General features: G+C 45.6%; 1 protein-coding gene across 1 annotated transcript in view; it reads left to right on the top strand.

Annotated features, from left to right (window-relative positions):
- The window catches only part of LOC136634523 (mediator of RNA polymerase II transcription subunit 13-like), a 195983-nt gene extending 184506 nt beyond the window's left edge, over positions 1 to 11477 (top strand). The window contains exons 26-31 of the mRNA XM_066610067.1: positions 672 to 830; positions 1744 to 1920; positions 4688 to 4842; positions 8477 to 8638; positions 9560 to 9672; positions 10587 to 11477. Coding sequence (XP_066466164.1) covers positions 672 to 830; positions 1744 to 1920; positions 4688 to 4842; positions 8477 to 8638; positions 9560 to 9672; positions 10587 to 10719 — 899 coding nt within the window. The 3' untranslated portion in view covers positions 10720 to 11477. The remainder of the gene's footprint in view (positions 1 to 671; positions 831 to 1743; positions 1921 to 4687; positions 4843 to 8476; positions 8639 to 9559; positions 9673 to 10586) is intronic.
- Positions 11478 to 15588: the final 4111 nt, after the last annotated feature.

Below are 15588 nucleotides of genomic sequence, written 5' to 3' on the forward strand. Positions count from 1 at the left end.
ATGCGTGTTGCTTACGCAGGGAAGCGACCACTTGCAAGCATCCTAAGTGGCCACTGAGTGTTTGTATAGCTGGAAAAAGAATCTGAGAGCAAGCAAGTATATAGAATGGCTCCCAGGACTGCTGTGACTAGACAGTGTGGTTTGTTGGGGGCGGTGCCACTGCTCGCCACCTCACCTGTCCCTCAGATATGCCTCTATGCAGGGCTTGGTTGCCAAACTTGCACGCGGTATTAGTGTGGTGACTGGCCAAAGGGTTAAATGGAGGGAATGGGAGATAGGAAGGCAGAAGACAGATGAGCCTACGGAGCAGGGGTGATGAGGAGAGGCTTAAGGGAAAATGTGTTATAGTCAGGTGGGAGAATTGCATTTCAGCAGAGAGATTCTGAATTGGCTGAGGGGAGTGAGATTGGTTTTAGGCTTTGCAAGGAGGAATAAGGTAGGTAAGAGAAAAATAGAGCAGGTGGATGAGTTTAAGCAGCAGGCACAGAGGACCGGAGGTACTGAAGTGGACCACATTTAAACTCCTCCTCCTGGCCCATTTCTTCCCAGGCTGTTTTGTTTTTCCTACCAATGATGAGTTCAGTTCTGCTGCACTTGGACTCTTAGGTGAGAGGAGATCTTGCCCCACCCCAGGCCAATCCCATGCTCTTTTCTACTCTCCCTTTTTCCAGACTGGAGCATCCTGCTTGGGGAGTGTTCGCTGCAAACAATCAGCAAGAGGTTGAAAGAGGTGTGTCGAATGTGCGGCATCTCCTCCGCAGACTCTCCCTCCATTCTCAGTGCCTGTTTAGTTGCCATGGAGCCCCAGGGATCGTTTGTGGTGATGCCAGGTAAGCTCCATTGCTGACTGACATTGTGCTTCGTTTGCTTGTTTTCCCTTTACTTAAAATATTTCTGTTGGCATCTACTGAAGTACCATACCGTATGTCACGCACCATGAGAAAATGTAGTATGGGGGAAAGTGGGAGGGAAAATTGCCCTCATTCCGTTCTTTGAAATTGGAAAATGTGAAAGTCGTGTCATTCCTTATTCCTTAATGAATTCCTTAAAGAATAAGGAATGGTCTGTTCTCCCGCAAAACCTGCTTTGGGTTGAGTTGAGACAAGGCTACTGTTTAGGTGTAGCAAAAGAGCAGCACTGCCTCCCATATGCCCTATTCTCAGTGCCTTCCTGCTGGATTCTAGATGCTGAATCCAGTGTTTTGATAGAGTCCAATACATGTGCACCTTTATCTCCACAACTGATGCTTGGGGGAAAAAACCATGCGAGGATCCACAAATTGGACCACTTATGCAGGCATAAAATCGAACACATGGACCTGGAGGGAAGTGATCTTTGTGGTCTTGCCTTCTACTCCATGCAGGTTCTAGATATTTTAGAGCTTTGTCCAAATGAGTCTTCCAGTGAGTCCTTTTCATCCTTAAGAGTCATCCTTCTGTGCATTAAACGATGGGCAAATGGGGACAGTGCCTCACTGATCTCTGTGCCGCCACAAGATGTGGTGATGGGACTGGCGTGGGTGACTTTAAAAGGGGATTGGACAAATTTGTAGAGGACCAGAGGTCTAGCAAATCGCTACTAGTCACGATGGCTATGCGCTACCTCCCAATTCAGTGAGAAGGTGTCTCTGAATCCCAATTGCCCCACCATCCCATCAGCCACATTTCCATCTCTGGGAGGATCGAGTACTAGGAGCATTCTCAAGTCTGTGACATGAGCATCCTACTGTGCCTCGCTCTACAGATGCCGTCACCATGGGATCCGTGTTCGGCCGCGGCACTGCCCTGAACTTGCAGTCATCCCAGCTGAATACCCCGCAGGACGCCTCTTGCACTCACATCTTGGTGTTTCCGACCTCGGCCACCATCCAGGTTGCTCCTGCAAACTATCCCAATGAAGATGGCTTCAGCCCCAATAATGGTAAGTCTGGCTTCTGCCCAAACACTCAGTGGCAAACCCTGCAAGTGTGTGTTTTATTCCTCATTCATGGGAGCAGCGTGCCCTGGATATTGTGATCTGCCGTTTCCATTTAGCCACATGCTCTTGTGACTTTAGCTAGGATGTCAAAGTGAACAGTGTTTGCCTGTAGTTGGTCCACGACAGCATTGTCACCTTTTGAGCTAGACAAACTGTGGTGATTATGTGCAGCAAGGGCTGATCACCTTCTGAAATAAACACATTGAAGAAGTATTTATGTTTTTTTCCAGGCTTGGCACAGACCTCCACAGTGCTCTTGAAACTGAGCCTGAAGCTCTAAGGCAGGGCCAGGAATGAGATGAAACTATTCTAGAGAGGTGGTAAGAAGGTGCAAAAGCAGGAGAGTAGGGGCACTTCCGGGTGCGGAGCCAAACTCATGCCCAGGTCCAGACCTGCGCTCAGCCAACCCCTTTTGGCCCAGGGACCTCCAAAAGCTGGAGTATGCACTGCAGCAGAAAGGAAAGGAAAACACAGAAGCTATATTCCCTGAGCCTTTGCGGCACATGCCTGTACATTTCCATGTTTATCCTTCCAAACAGCCCTCTCAGTTTGTCTAGACGATGACTAGCCCGAGTGGGACACCTGGTCAGTTGCATGGCTGAGTGGAGATTTGGCCTTGGACAATTCACTGAGTCAGGCTGGCCATGGTTGCCACTGCACTCAGCTTGACTTGGTGAGTAGTCCAAGGCCAAATCCCCAACGCACTGGCTTTCTAAGCATCAGTGTTCATGCAGCACCTTGTAGAGTTAGGTCTTAAAGACAGCGTCTCTGGATAGTGCCTGATGTGGAAAAACATACCCTCTTTGTTTTTTGGATGTACTGTACTGTGGAATCAAAACTGTATTGATCACTGCTGTAGTTACAGTTAACGGTATAAATCAGTTACCTGATTCTTTAACATCTCTTCCCAGTGACTTGCTCAACTATTTGATGGGAGGGGCAACTACAAAGAGGGTTAACTATTGTGTTACGAAGCAGAGTTGCAAAGTACTACCCCGGGTTCTTCTCTCTTAAACAGAGAACGAGTCTGCTTTGATCTGCTTCTGGAATTTAGTGGGCCTCACAGGGGAAGCCTCCCCCTTACGCACATGTGCTGCTGTTCTTTCATGCCCCCCCAATCCCTCCTGAACACGATGCTTACCAATGTTTAACCCACATTAAACCTGGCCGTTCAGGTCTCGCGTGCTAATTGGAGCCATGTCCAAAGGCAAGCGTTGTCCAAAAGGGCGTTAGATTTAATTTTCTCAGCTCTGCTCTGTGTTTAATGATTAAAAAGCCTCCGCAGCCTATTAGGCCTCTCATTTGTACCTTGGAGACCACGCTTGTTTGGGTTAGTGCATCGAGCTTGTGGGAGGAACTCTTAATAAGGCAGGCTGTGTTACTGGCAGTTGCCGTCTGCTGTTCTTTGTAGGAGGGACAAACTTGTGTGTCGGACGAGAAGCATTATTGTAATAAATTGGGCAGCTGTTCCCTTAACTTCTCTGCTACAAAACAACCGAAAGCATTTTCTGGGAACCTGAGAAGATTCGGGACCAAGCCTGTGCTTGTCTTGCCAAAATGAAAATTGCACTTGCCGGTTTTTTGTGGGCCTTGCCATGCCCAACTCCCTAGACAGCCTCTTGAGGAGACAGTGAACAGGGGCAAAGGTGTTCACCTATTCAGAGTGAGGGCGATGCTTCCCGTCATCACTCTGAATGGGCGTGTTTTTGAGCTGGCTACGTGATCCTTGATTGGCAGAGGCCATGTAATCAGGAAGGAGGAGAACATGGCTGAAGCATGCCAAAAAAATCACTTGCAGAATTTTTGGCTCACTCCAACATACAAAGGTATTTAGTTGGCTTCCACTACCACAGTTTCTCTCTGCCCTCGTATGACAGCGTTCTCGGTTCATGTTTTCAATGGTGTCTCTGTAGTGTGGAAACTGCATTGCATCATGTAAAGTTCTTTGGTTCCCTGTGTTTAAGTTAGCAACTTTTCATCATCTCAAGCAGTTGTGAAATAAAAACTTGCCTTTCAAAGAACTGAGCCAACAATAGTTTGAGATGCAGCAAAGCTCTCCTGCCTGAAATTATATTCGAAAATGGACTGACTGCAAATAAAAACTTTCCTTAGAACGTGGGTCTCCAAACCCCGACCCGGGGGCCAGATGTGTCCCACGGCCAGCCTCAGTCCGACCCGCGGCCAGCCTCTTGTCCCCTGAAAGCCTCTGGCCCACTTGGCCGAACATGACTGGTTGCATCTGGAAGGTGTTCTAAGGGCCAGAGAGTTTGAATGAATGAGCCCATTCATTCATTTATTCACTCATCTAAGTTCCATCTCTAATTTATTTATATAAATTTTATATTTAAAGTTTTTTTCCGGCCCTTAGCACCTTGCCTGATATTTGATGCGGCCCTCTGGCCAAAATGTTTGGAGACCCCTGCTTTAGAGGATCATGAGGTATCACCATTTTTGTGTCACTAGAGCAAAGGAACGGTCATAAGCATTTCTTGCAGCTGCTGGAGGCAGGGGATTGTGGCAAGGAAAGAAAGCAGAACAGGTGTGTCGTAGGATGAGCAAGCCTTTCTCTTGAGTGAGCCTCAAAGAGCCAGGCACAGATCCAGCAAGAGATGAAGGTGGTTTGGGAATGTGTCATCCCTCTGGATAGTCCTGGTGGTTGAAGGCATTCCTCAAAACTAAGGTGCTTTCTCTTTGTTTGCCTCTCCTTCAGATGACATGTTCGACCTTCCATTCCCGGATGACATGGACAATGACATTGGAATTCTAATCACTGGGAATCTCCACTCATCTCCAAACTCCTCTCCTGTCCCTTCCCCTGGCTCTCCTTCTGGGATTGGAGTAGGACCATCCTTCCAGCATAGCCGGGTGAGTGCCTTACAGGTTTTTTTTAAATGTGTGTGTGTTCCTCAGTCATTCCACAAGCCCCGTCTTGTCTCTGCACCAGCTGCATCTTCACCAGAAAAAGGGCCATGGAGCACGAAAGGTTCATGTGGGAGAAGCATCCTGGCTCCAAGACACATAGTTCTGTAAAGGTCATAACCAGCTGATTGGGCCTGGAAGCATACCAGTAGCCATCCATTCTAGCAAAGGACCTGTGTAATATGGTCAGACCAGTGAACACTTGAAATCACCTTGATAATTGTGTTTGATATTAACTGAAGCTCATGCACAGCCGTCAAAGACAGTCTCTTGGGTTACAGTAGTCCAGCTGCTCATGTAAGGGAAGCTACTTTGAAACCCTATGGCTTCAGATTTCTCAGAAGTAGTGTGGCTTCCATTTCTTTTTTTCTCCGAACTCTGCCACAAGCTGCTTGATTTGAGGTTTGGGGGTAATTCTGGTCAGGTTCAGACAGAACACTACATGTTACGTGAACCCCAATCTCTCACATTGGCCAGAAGAGTGAAACCTTTTGCTTTCCCTTTAAAAAAACAAAACCATAGTTCTCTATTACATATGAACCTGAAGATCTGTGGTTTTACTGATCATAATTGGAACAAGCCAGGATAGAAAAATAAACAAAGCCCTGTTATGTTTGTTTTTCCCTTTGGGCGGGGGCAAGGGGGAGAGAAAGAGAGAGAGACTAGCCTAGTGTCACTAAGTAAGCTTCATGCCTGATTTGAACCTGGGTTCAGCATTTGGACCAGTGCACCACACTGGCTCTCAGTGTAAAGGGAAGCTGCACTGTCCTTTTTTTAAAATGAAAGCAGAGAATTTCACTCCAGCATGCATGAGAGGGGAAGAGGCATGCACACTACTCCCTTTTCGGTTTAGTGCTGAACCATGGTTTAGCATCAGTGCATGAATTGGGACCATCTTGTACTTCACTGTGTGATCTTAGAAGCAAAGGATGATCCTGGTACTTTAACACAATGGTTGTTTTTTTTTCTTTTTTCTTTTTTCCAAGCTGCACTGAATAGCCCTTGGGAGCCCTATTTGAGGACTTTCCTGGAAGTGAGCTAGATTAAAGTCTCCCCAGAAGATTTGCTATAGGTGGAGAGACTCTCTTCTCCCACCCCCACCCCCCCACCCCCATGAATGGCAAAAGAACATGTTTGGAACTGCAACATCTCCAGCTGCGGGGCTTTTTATGCAAATACTGTTTTCTTAGCCCAGGGTGCTTGCCACTCAGTAGTTAATTTTCCTTAAAGTGGCTTTTAAGAAGCTGGTTCCAGCAGCAAAGCTTATTCAAAATGCAAATTAATTTTTGCTAATTTCAGAAAGTCGGGTTCTTTAAACTCAAACACAGCATAGTGTTGAAGTGCTTAGCAGAGCTTCCCGCTTGCGATCTCTGTTGCGAAGCACTTCAGCAGCTTCTTACGCATGTCCATCATCCTTTGCTGAGAAAATTGACAGAACCTGCAGGCGCGTATTTTTGACACAACGGCAGTAACAGTGGGATTTTTTTTTCCAAGAGAGAGTATTTGTCTCCTCTTTCAATAAACAGAGGATAATTGGGGGGGGGGAGATAAATTCAGTGGAATGTTTGTGATGATGTTGCCCTGATAAAGCATCTCTTCCCAGCAACAGCAAGGCAAGCTTCTTTTTCCCCTTTTTCTCAGAGTTCAGTGGCTCTTTAAGTTTTGAGAGTTACGAGTTTACTCTAGTGGCAGATACCAGCGTGAAGTAGGCTATTTTGCTAAGCTGCCTTATGGGACCTGCGTTGAGGGTGTGAATTTCCTTTTGGGCTCCCAATTTATTACTTATTTTTGCACATTACACCATCCTTCCTCCAAGGAGCTCAAGGTAGTGTACATAATTCCTTCCTTTTGTCCTCACAACAACCCTGTGAGGTAGATGAGGCTGAGAAAGAGTAGCTGGCCCAAGGTCACCTAGAAAGCTTCATGGTTGAACAGAGTTTTGAACCTGGGTCTTCCAGGTTGCTCGAACCACAAACTCCCAAACCAAATATGAACCTGCTCTAATTCTCCTGACTACCATATGTGATCCTTAGTAGCTGGCTTTGGAATCGGGAACAATAATTTGTATGGCTTTTGGTGGGTAGTGGTGGATGGTTAAACCGCTTTGTGAACTTTTTGTTGAAAAGCAGTATATAAATACTGTTAATAATAATAATAATAATGGTGGTGTCCAATTTCTGAGGTTCCTGTATTGCAGTGTGTGCCCCCTCCCCATCCACGGGACACACTAAGAGTGTAACTGTGTTAGTTTTGTCTTTTTCTCGTCGTGATCCCACCCCTTCCAAATGGGGCATTGTGACCCCATTGGGGTCATGACCCACAGGTTGAAGAACACTACTTTATCACCAGCCTGCATTGCTTCAGTTGCTGCTGTAATGAGATGGGCGATCTGAGGGGCTTCATTAACCAAACGTGGCCTTTTCTAGGTGACTGCCTTTTTGCAGCCGCTGGTTTAACAATTAACGCAAGCCTGGTAATTGAGGTGTAATTTTTGCTGTTAACAAAAGCGGCAGTGTGCCTTGGTTGTCCCTCCACCCCGGTCACGGGAGGGCACCTTTCCGTCCATGCGCCTTGTAACTGAATGCCAGAATCTATGGGCTGTTTTCAGCCAGGCAAGCTTTGATGTGAAATTAAGACATTAAACACGGAGAGACTAGCAACTCTGAGGGCAAGCCCGGAGGACTCAAATAAAATAATTCAGCTGAAAGCTGAAAAGGTACCGTCCTTTTTACCATGTTGGGTGGCTCGGTGAGTTAGCAAAGAATGTATCAGGTTGTGCTGAACGATTTAAAAGTTATTTGCAGTCTTGGGGGCACTCTGGGGACTCATGATATCAATAAAAGCAAATCAGTGCAGGAGCAGGGTAAACCAGAAATCCCCCTAAACCAGAAACAGCAGCTTGAGTAACAGAGAACTTGGGGAAGACTCGGCAAGAAGAGGCAGCCCTTCAACTTCTAGCGGAACTCTGGCAAGGAGGAGGGAGGTGCATACTAAAGACAGAGCATTTTGCTCAGCAGGGGCTGCTGCTGACAAAGCCCTGTTGCACGTTCCCACTATCCGAACTTGAGAGGGAGGTGAGGCATGCAGGAGAACCTCCTTCCCTGGTCTTAGATTCGTATGGAAGGAAGGCACTTCCCGGTCTCTTGGCTGTATGCCCTTTTAGGCTCTGCAAGATAATTGCTAGCACTTTGAATAGAACTGGGAACTAAACCAGTAACCAGTGCAGCTGGAGCAAGAATGACAAGAAGCGGTCATGTCATACCTCCATGACAGCCAGGTCAGCTGCAGTTTTGCATCAGCCACCATTTCCAAAGGTATCTTCAAGGGCCTCCCCTGCTTAGGGAGCTTTGTGTCAAACCAGTTGTGGGGCTGACAGAGGCGTGCACAAAACAAATGGATGTTGCCAACTGAAGCTGGCAAAGCCACACCTCCTGAGGTCACACCTGCAAGATTGTCAGTTCTGTTTGCCAGGGCCTGCAATGATATTTCCATCTGAAAGTTCTCTCCCATTGGCTTTCACCTACACGCTGTCGGCTTGCTTTGCCACCAAACTCATCATTTCGTCTTCTCCTTCCTCCAGAGCCAAGGAGAACGTCTCCTCTCCCGGGAAGCTCCTGAAGAGCTGAAGCAGCAGCCTCTGGCGTTGGGGTACTTTGTGTCCACTGCCAAAGCCGAGAACCTTCCGCAGTGGTTCTGGTCGTCCTGTCCGCAGGCCCAGAACCAGTGTCCCCTCTTTCTGAAGGTTTGTGGAACATCTTGGCCCCGAGAGGGAAGAGGGTAGCCCTACTTTTTTACTGGCAACCTGCCACCCAGGCACTTGCTGGTGTCTTCCTGGTGCTCGTTTCTGCAGAGAGCTGAACTTCCAGGGCGTCTGGGCACACCTGTTGAGGTTTAACTCTTTTGATCAACTAAAAAGATGCCTCTAATTTAATTGGTCAGCGGATGAAAATGTTTTTTAAAAACTTATGTCAACTCAAGTGCTTATAAAATAGTCTGTGCCTAAAGCTCTCCTAGGAGGCATTCCCTCCTGCGTGTGAGAGAGTGCTGGTTTTGTAAGACATCTACTGTGGTGTGTGCATAGACCATCTGAAAACTGTCCTTTTGAGTTATTGAGTATTTTTCTTGAGAATTTGTTTTCTGATATGCAGATCTAATTGACTGAGTGGAAAACTAAGATCTCTTTAATCCATTTCTGCCTGACCCTCAGGTGTACACATTTGATCCCTGTAGCATATATGCAACGGGGCAGAAGTGGCTTAAGGTGCCAGGTTCACACCCCAGCATCTAAAGGGAGGGCAGCTTAGATGATGGGGTTTCAGCCTAGAGACTCTCCACTGTACCTGGAGATGATGTTGGGGAGTGATCCTGGGACCTTCTGAATGCAAATCAAGTGCTCTCTAGAGCTGAGCAATGCCCCCTTCCCCAGCAGATGTTGCCCTGCTTGCTTTCATCTGCAGACAGTGCTATATTCTAGACACAGCTATAGTAAGGCCCAGATAGGAGAGCTTGGCGTACTGGTTTATGAGGTTGCTCCCCAGCATTCTCCTAGAATTTGCCACCCGGTTGTACTCAAAAGTCCCTCAGGCCTCGTTTTCAGTCTCTGATTGAAGAAGGCCCTCAGTATGGAGAATAATCATGACCCCGTGTGTCTCCTCTTTTGCAGGCATCGCTGCACCACCACATCTCTGTTGCACAGACAGATGAGCTCCTCCCTTCCCGGAACACTCAGAGGGTCCCTCACCCCTTGGACTCTAAAACCACGTCGGATGTCCTGAGGTAAGAGGTCCCGCTCCAGGTCCCGCTGTCCCCCCCCCAAACCCTGGCAATGCAAACTTTGCTCTTTTCAAGCCGTTGCTCTTTGAAGCTTTTCTTCACTTTTAAAGGAACCACCAGCTTATTCTGCAGATTTTTGGAGGAAGGGTATGTGCAGAGAACTAAAGGGTATTCCCAGTGTTTCCCCACCTCTCTTAGGAAACCAAAGCTATATGTCAGGGGTGGCCAAATTTGCTTAGAGCCGCATACAATAAACGTCACGTGTTTGAGAGCTGCAATATTTAAGAAGCATTTGCATATATTTACGCACTATGAACATTAGATTTCCATTTTAATCCAGTGGACCCTTGAGTTTATTTCCTGTAAATAATTATCAAGCTTGAAATTTTTAAAATTTACGTTTTATATTACTTGTGCTGCAAAAGAGGAACTCAGCCAACATATTTCCACGATCCACACGTGGTATATCAAGTAGCCGCATGTGGCCCGCAAGCCACAGCTTGGCCATCCCTGGCAGTCAAAACTTTGTCCAGTCTCTTGTATGGTGTTGGCCACACTTGTTAGAGTTACGGTTTGACCGCCCCTCGTATGTACTGTAGTAAGGTTTCTGATTCTACTTGCTACTCAGGGGAGGAAAAAAAAAAGCCCTTCTTTCTGATCAGGAGCAAAAGAGGGCCACTAAAATGCTTAAGGGGTGGAGTAGCTTCCTTGCAAGGGAAGGCTATATGGTTGGGGGCTTTTGGTTTAGAAAGAGGAAGGCTAATAGAGAGAAGTGACTGGGACTGATACTTTCTCCCTTTTCCACAATGCCAAGTACATGGCTGGGGGAGGGGGGGGGCTTGTGCCTCCTACCTTAGCAGGGCTGCTCTTGAACTGATTTTGGTTTTCTTTTCCCGCCCCCCCCCCCCATCCTCTAGGTTTGTTTTGGAACAATACAATGCACTGTCCTGGCTCACGTGCAACCCTGCAACACAGGATCGCAGCTCCTGCCTTCCTATCCACTTTGTGGTGCTGACACAGCTATACAATGCCATCATGAACATCCTTTAGTACCCATCAAGCGCCTGGCTGATCGTCCCCTTTGACCTGAGAACCCATGCCGTGGCCCGTCAGGAGTTGGACCTCTTCAGAATGCCCTCCAAGGGCCCGAGTGGGATACGAGGAGGGTTGCCCGGCGGAGCACCCCAGCACTTCTGTCTGAAATCTCAGGCAGCGGATGTATTTACAACCTCGCGACTGTTACTTTTGGTGACTGAACATAACGGACCGTGGAGGAGGCAGTCTCCTCCTCGCTCTCCCACGTGCAGATCTCTGCGGCGGAGGAACAGGGGAGCATCCAGCTTCCGAAGCGAAACAGGGCCACGACCAGCTTTGGCTGGCCCAGTGCTGCAATGTTCTTGCTAACTGCGAGATGGGACTTTGCTGCAGAGAAGACCCAAGTCTAGTCGTTTATAAATAGTGGAATATTCTGTCTACCTGGAATTCCTGTCGGAGTGGATTGGAATGAATGCATGCATTTGTTACCTGTCCATGTAGATACGAATGGTCTGGAGATGCTCTTTAATTTTTCTTTTTGTTCTTTTGTTTTTGTTTTAATTTATTTATCGGGGCTGTTTTTAAATTATAGCGGACCAGGTACAATAAGTGATCCAGCTCCGTTCCGCTTGGAACTATTTATCGACATACCTCTCTTGCTTTTCTGACCTAGAAATTGGGGCAAAACCGTATCGGACCCAACTCTGCTTAGAGCCAGTCGGGAAGGTCTCTAGGAGTCGCCATATTCTTGTGGACCTTTTTTTCTTTGGGGGGGGGGGTGTTAAGGAATTCTGTCAGTAGGAAGATTTAAAGAAATCTGATAAATGAGAACATAGTACAGGATAACCAAGACTGAGTGGAAGACAAATTGAGAGGCAGGGATTGATTTCAAGGAGTTTTGGACAGATTGGGAAAATATTCCCAGTGCCCTCAGTCACCCAGAAACCAGGCTAGGCAAATTCTCCCAAAAGTATTTTTTTTAAAGAGCAAAGCACCAAACTACTTTTTGTTTACGCTTGATCAGTTCCACATCTGGTGTGCTTTTTCTGTCTCAGAGGAAAAAATATTTCAAATAATTTTTTTTTTTTAGTTATAGCATTAAATTAGTACTTGAAAGTGGAAACCACTGTGGTGGTGTGGGGGGGGGGAGAAGACTTGGTTTCATCAAAATGTTTGCCATTTAAAAAAGGAAAAGAAATAGTATTTTTTATGACTCCAGAATTCTAGGATTTGAGAGGTTTATAATGTAAACTTCCGTTTCCTAGCATTCTTTCTTCATTGCACTGTGCGGCAAAGAGGGGGGGCTCCTAAGAGGAGTCTGGCCAAGGGGAGCCGGCTGGCTGGGACACTCTCACCATTTTTGAAGTTCTTCCGAAAGTCCTATCTTCTTCTGGTTAAAAAAAATAATTAAAAATTTCTATGAATCTAAAGAAATATTTTTTTCTGGGGATGATGTAAGGTTTAAAACTAAATTTATTATGGGGGAAAAATTAATCCCACATGTGGATTTGAGGGGGGGTGGGAGGGCGGGATTGGTCAGAGGTAGACCCTGTAAATGGATCATTTTATTCTCAAGCTTCCAGGCCTGCCTGGTGGAGAGAGAACCTTTGCAATGTACAGGTGGAGAATCCGATATATCAAAAACCATTTGTATCTAATGTACACAGTGTAAAATTTGATTTTAAGAATATCACAGAACTATTTTTTCTTAATCAGAAAAGAGAATTCTCAAAAGGCCTTTTGAAGAGCATTAAAAGATGAAGATTGTAAAGTTGTATACAAAAAAAAAAAAGGAAATTAACTTGGTGAGGAAAAAAAAATCTTATGTAAAGTAAGCCTTTTACCACTTTTGGGATGATTTGTTCTCAAGATTTCACCGGAATTTTGGAATATACATGTTAGGTCAACCTAACTGTTTTTATCAAGGGGTTTTTTTGGTCCCCCAGAGATCCAGTTCTAAATGCAAAAATTAAAATCCTTCCGACCCCCAAAGGAGGGGGAGGGGGTAAAGTAAGGAGTAGTTTTCATCTGGTGTTTTTATTTAATTTTTTTCTTTATTTTTTTTAAGTTAAGAGAAAACTGGTAACATATTTATACATTTTTTGTGCAAAATTAAAATGAATGGCAATAGATTTTAAAAAGAAAAAGGAAAAAAAAACCTTATGTACTTCAGTGTGAAAGAAGTCTGTATAATATTTCCCTTTAAATATGCATTATTTTCCTTGTGAGTTTTTTACTGAATTAATCTGAAATGTACAAGCCCTGGATTTCCTACAGAGTGAAGAAGTTATTTTATTTTTATTTTTTTTTTTAATTTCTAATTTTGGAAATCATGCAGAAATCAGAATTATTACAGTTTGAGCAAAAGGGGGGGTTGGGTGGTGGGCGGGAAGGGCGAGCAGGGAATGTCCAGCATGCTTGTATGTATATTTCAGAACCTTTTTTTAAATGTAAAAGCTGTACATTTCTTGAGGAGTTCTGATTTTTTTGTTGGGTTTTTTTGTTTCCCCCCCCCCCTTGAGCATTTTGCAGTGAGCCTCTTTTATATATAGCCAACAATTTGAAACAAAAAAACAAGAACTATGTGCAGTTCATTTTAAATCTTACAGTATATCGCTGGTACAATACACTAAAAAAAACACAAAAAAATAACAAAGACTTTGATAAAGAGGAGAAACAATAATAAAGACCTCCATTTTAAATGTCATTCATATATACCTTGTGGATGAGAGCTATATACTTTTACACACTTTTTTAGATGAATAAATTATTGAATTACTGAACTTTTGCCTGACTTTCTCACTCGGTTCTCTTTAGTGACTTGTCAACGGCTTGTAGGCTTGTCCTGTGTGACAATGCATGCGCGGTACACGAGATCTGAAATTTCTTGCACTTCTTGATTAAATGAATTGGGCCAGGACGACCCAATCCTGCAGTTGCACCGGTGCTGAAAAGTGGGATAGGACTGAGCCCTGAGTAAATTATACATCCCGTGCTATACCTGCAGAAAATGGAACTTCCAGCCTTAGGATTGAAGCCTCTGGGGCCTCTCCAGTTGCCAGTGAATCTGTCCTGCTACCAGTTTCCAAGTTTTGCTTAGAAAGGGGACTGGCAGGTACAGCTGGATAACCCAAGTTGGAACTCCCGTGGAACTCCTTGCCACAGGATGTTGTGATGGTGTTTGACCTAGAGGCCATTAAAAGGGGATTGGACAGTTTGATGGATGGACTGTCCATCATAGGTTGCAAGCCATGATGGATTCTTGAATCTCCTGGTTCTAGAAGTAGGCTATCTGAGTACCAAATACAAGGGAATGGCGACAAAATAGAAGTCTCCTGTCTTGTGTGCTCCCTGAGTCACTGGTCGATACAGGAAGCTGGACAAGCTGGGCCTTTGGCCTGCTCCAGCGGGTCTCTTCTGATGTTCTTATTAAGGATCTCTCTGGTCTGCAGCAATATTTAGTTACTCTTGGCTCTTTCCTACACCTTGCCAGGCTAGTTTTGTTTGCATTTGAACACAAGTAGCAATGAATGGGGGTTCCAAAAGGATTCCTTCATCTGTTGCCCTGTTTTCTGTGGGGTGTTGGTTTTGGAACCAAAGGGAAAGGGGCAGTGAATAGGGCCCATTTGTATCCGGTTCATTTCGAAAACGAATGTGTTTTCTGGGCCCCAGGTAACGGGCTCAGCCCTGCTGGTTCACAGCCTGTGTCTGCAAAAGGGCACCATTGACACTGAGCAGGAGAAGATTTCTGGTTTTCATTATCTGGCTGGTCAAGGCAGGGCAGTCAGAAACCAGCCAACTGCGAGTCTGTGCCGCCCAAGTTTCCCCCCAGAGAAATAAACATTAGTTTTATGTCCAACCACTTGCTATTCTCAATGACAACAAAAGCCCTCAACATCCCCAAACAGGAACTCTTTGGTCTGCGAGGGCAGCTGATTTTCTCTGTGTTTGAAATGTGATCTTATCACTTTGGCAAATGTTTGCACGGGGCAAACTGCTGCTGCTGCTGCTGCTGCCTTGAGGCCTGGGAAGACTCTTGCTCGGAAAGCTCGTGAGCCTCAAAGAACTTTCTCCCCTTCTCGGTTTCAGCAGCCCTGTTAACACACAAATCATATAAGGGTCATTGATGCTCTGTTTTGATTTTTGCTTTCATTTTTTTAAAGGCAAGAGAAAAAAAAAAAACTTGCCAAGGAGGAGGGGGCAAGTGGAACTCTGGCTTTCTCTGTGGGATGGAAGGCAGCTGACAGTACGATAAAGGCAAGTCAGTACAGAGCCACGGTTTAAAAACAAAATAAGCAACTAAAGCCTCGATCCTATCCAACTCTCCAGCCCTGGTGCAGCTGTGCCAGTAGGGTTTGCACTGCATCCTGTGGTGGAAGGGTAATTGTGGAGGCCTTCACAAGGTAAGGGAACATCTGTTCCTTCACCTAGGGGCTGCATTGCAGCTGCACCAGGGCTGGAAAGTTGGATAGGATTGGGCCCTAAATTCTTAGCAGAAATAAGGTCTTAATGGATGTGTCGATGCCTCACCCACTGTTTACCCCACACTTTCCCCCAGGCCCAAATTCAGGTGTCCTAAATGATCTACCTATGGGAGGCTTTTTATTTCTAGAGTATTTCAATACTGCTTTTCAGACCTGCTCCCCACCCCTTGGAAAAATGTTCCCTAAAATAGTGTAGCAGTAACAGCCGTGAAAACACTATTCCCTGTCCTAAAACGATTTGCAGAAACAAAAACAAAAAAAAGACAAGGGAGATACCAGCAACTGGCCTTTCGGGAAAAAACCTGTGAAGGGATGAATAGAGACAGTTGCTCTCCCCCTACTAAATTTAAGAGGTGCTTTGCCCCAGGTAGCAGGTTGCTTGTTGGAAATTAGCCCTTTT

This window comes from Tiliqua scincoides, chromosome 14, assembly GCF_035046505.1.
Source record: "Tiliqua scincoides isolate rTilSci1 chromosome 14, rTilSci1.hap2, whole genome shotgun sequence".
Taxonomy (NCBI): domain Eukaryota; kingdom Metazoa; phylum Chordata; class Lepidosauria; order Squamata; family Scincidae; genus Tiliqua; species Tiliqua scincoides.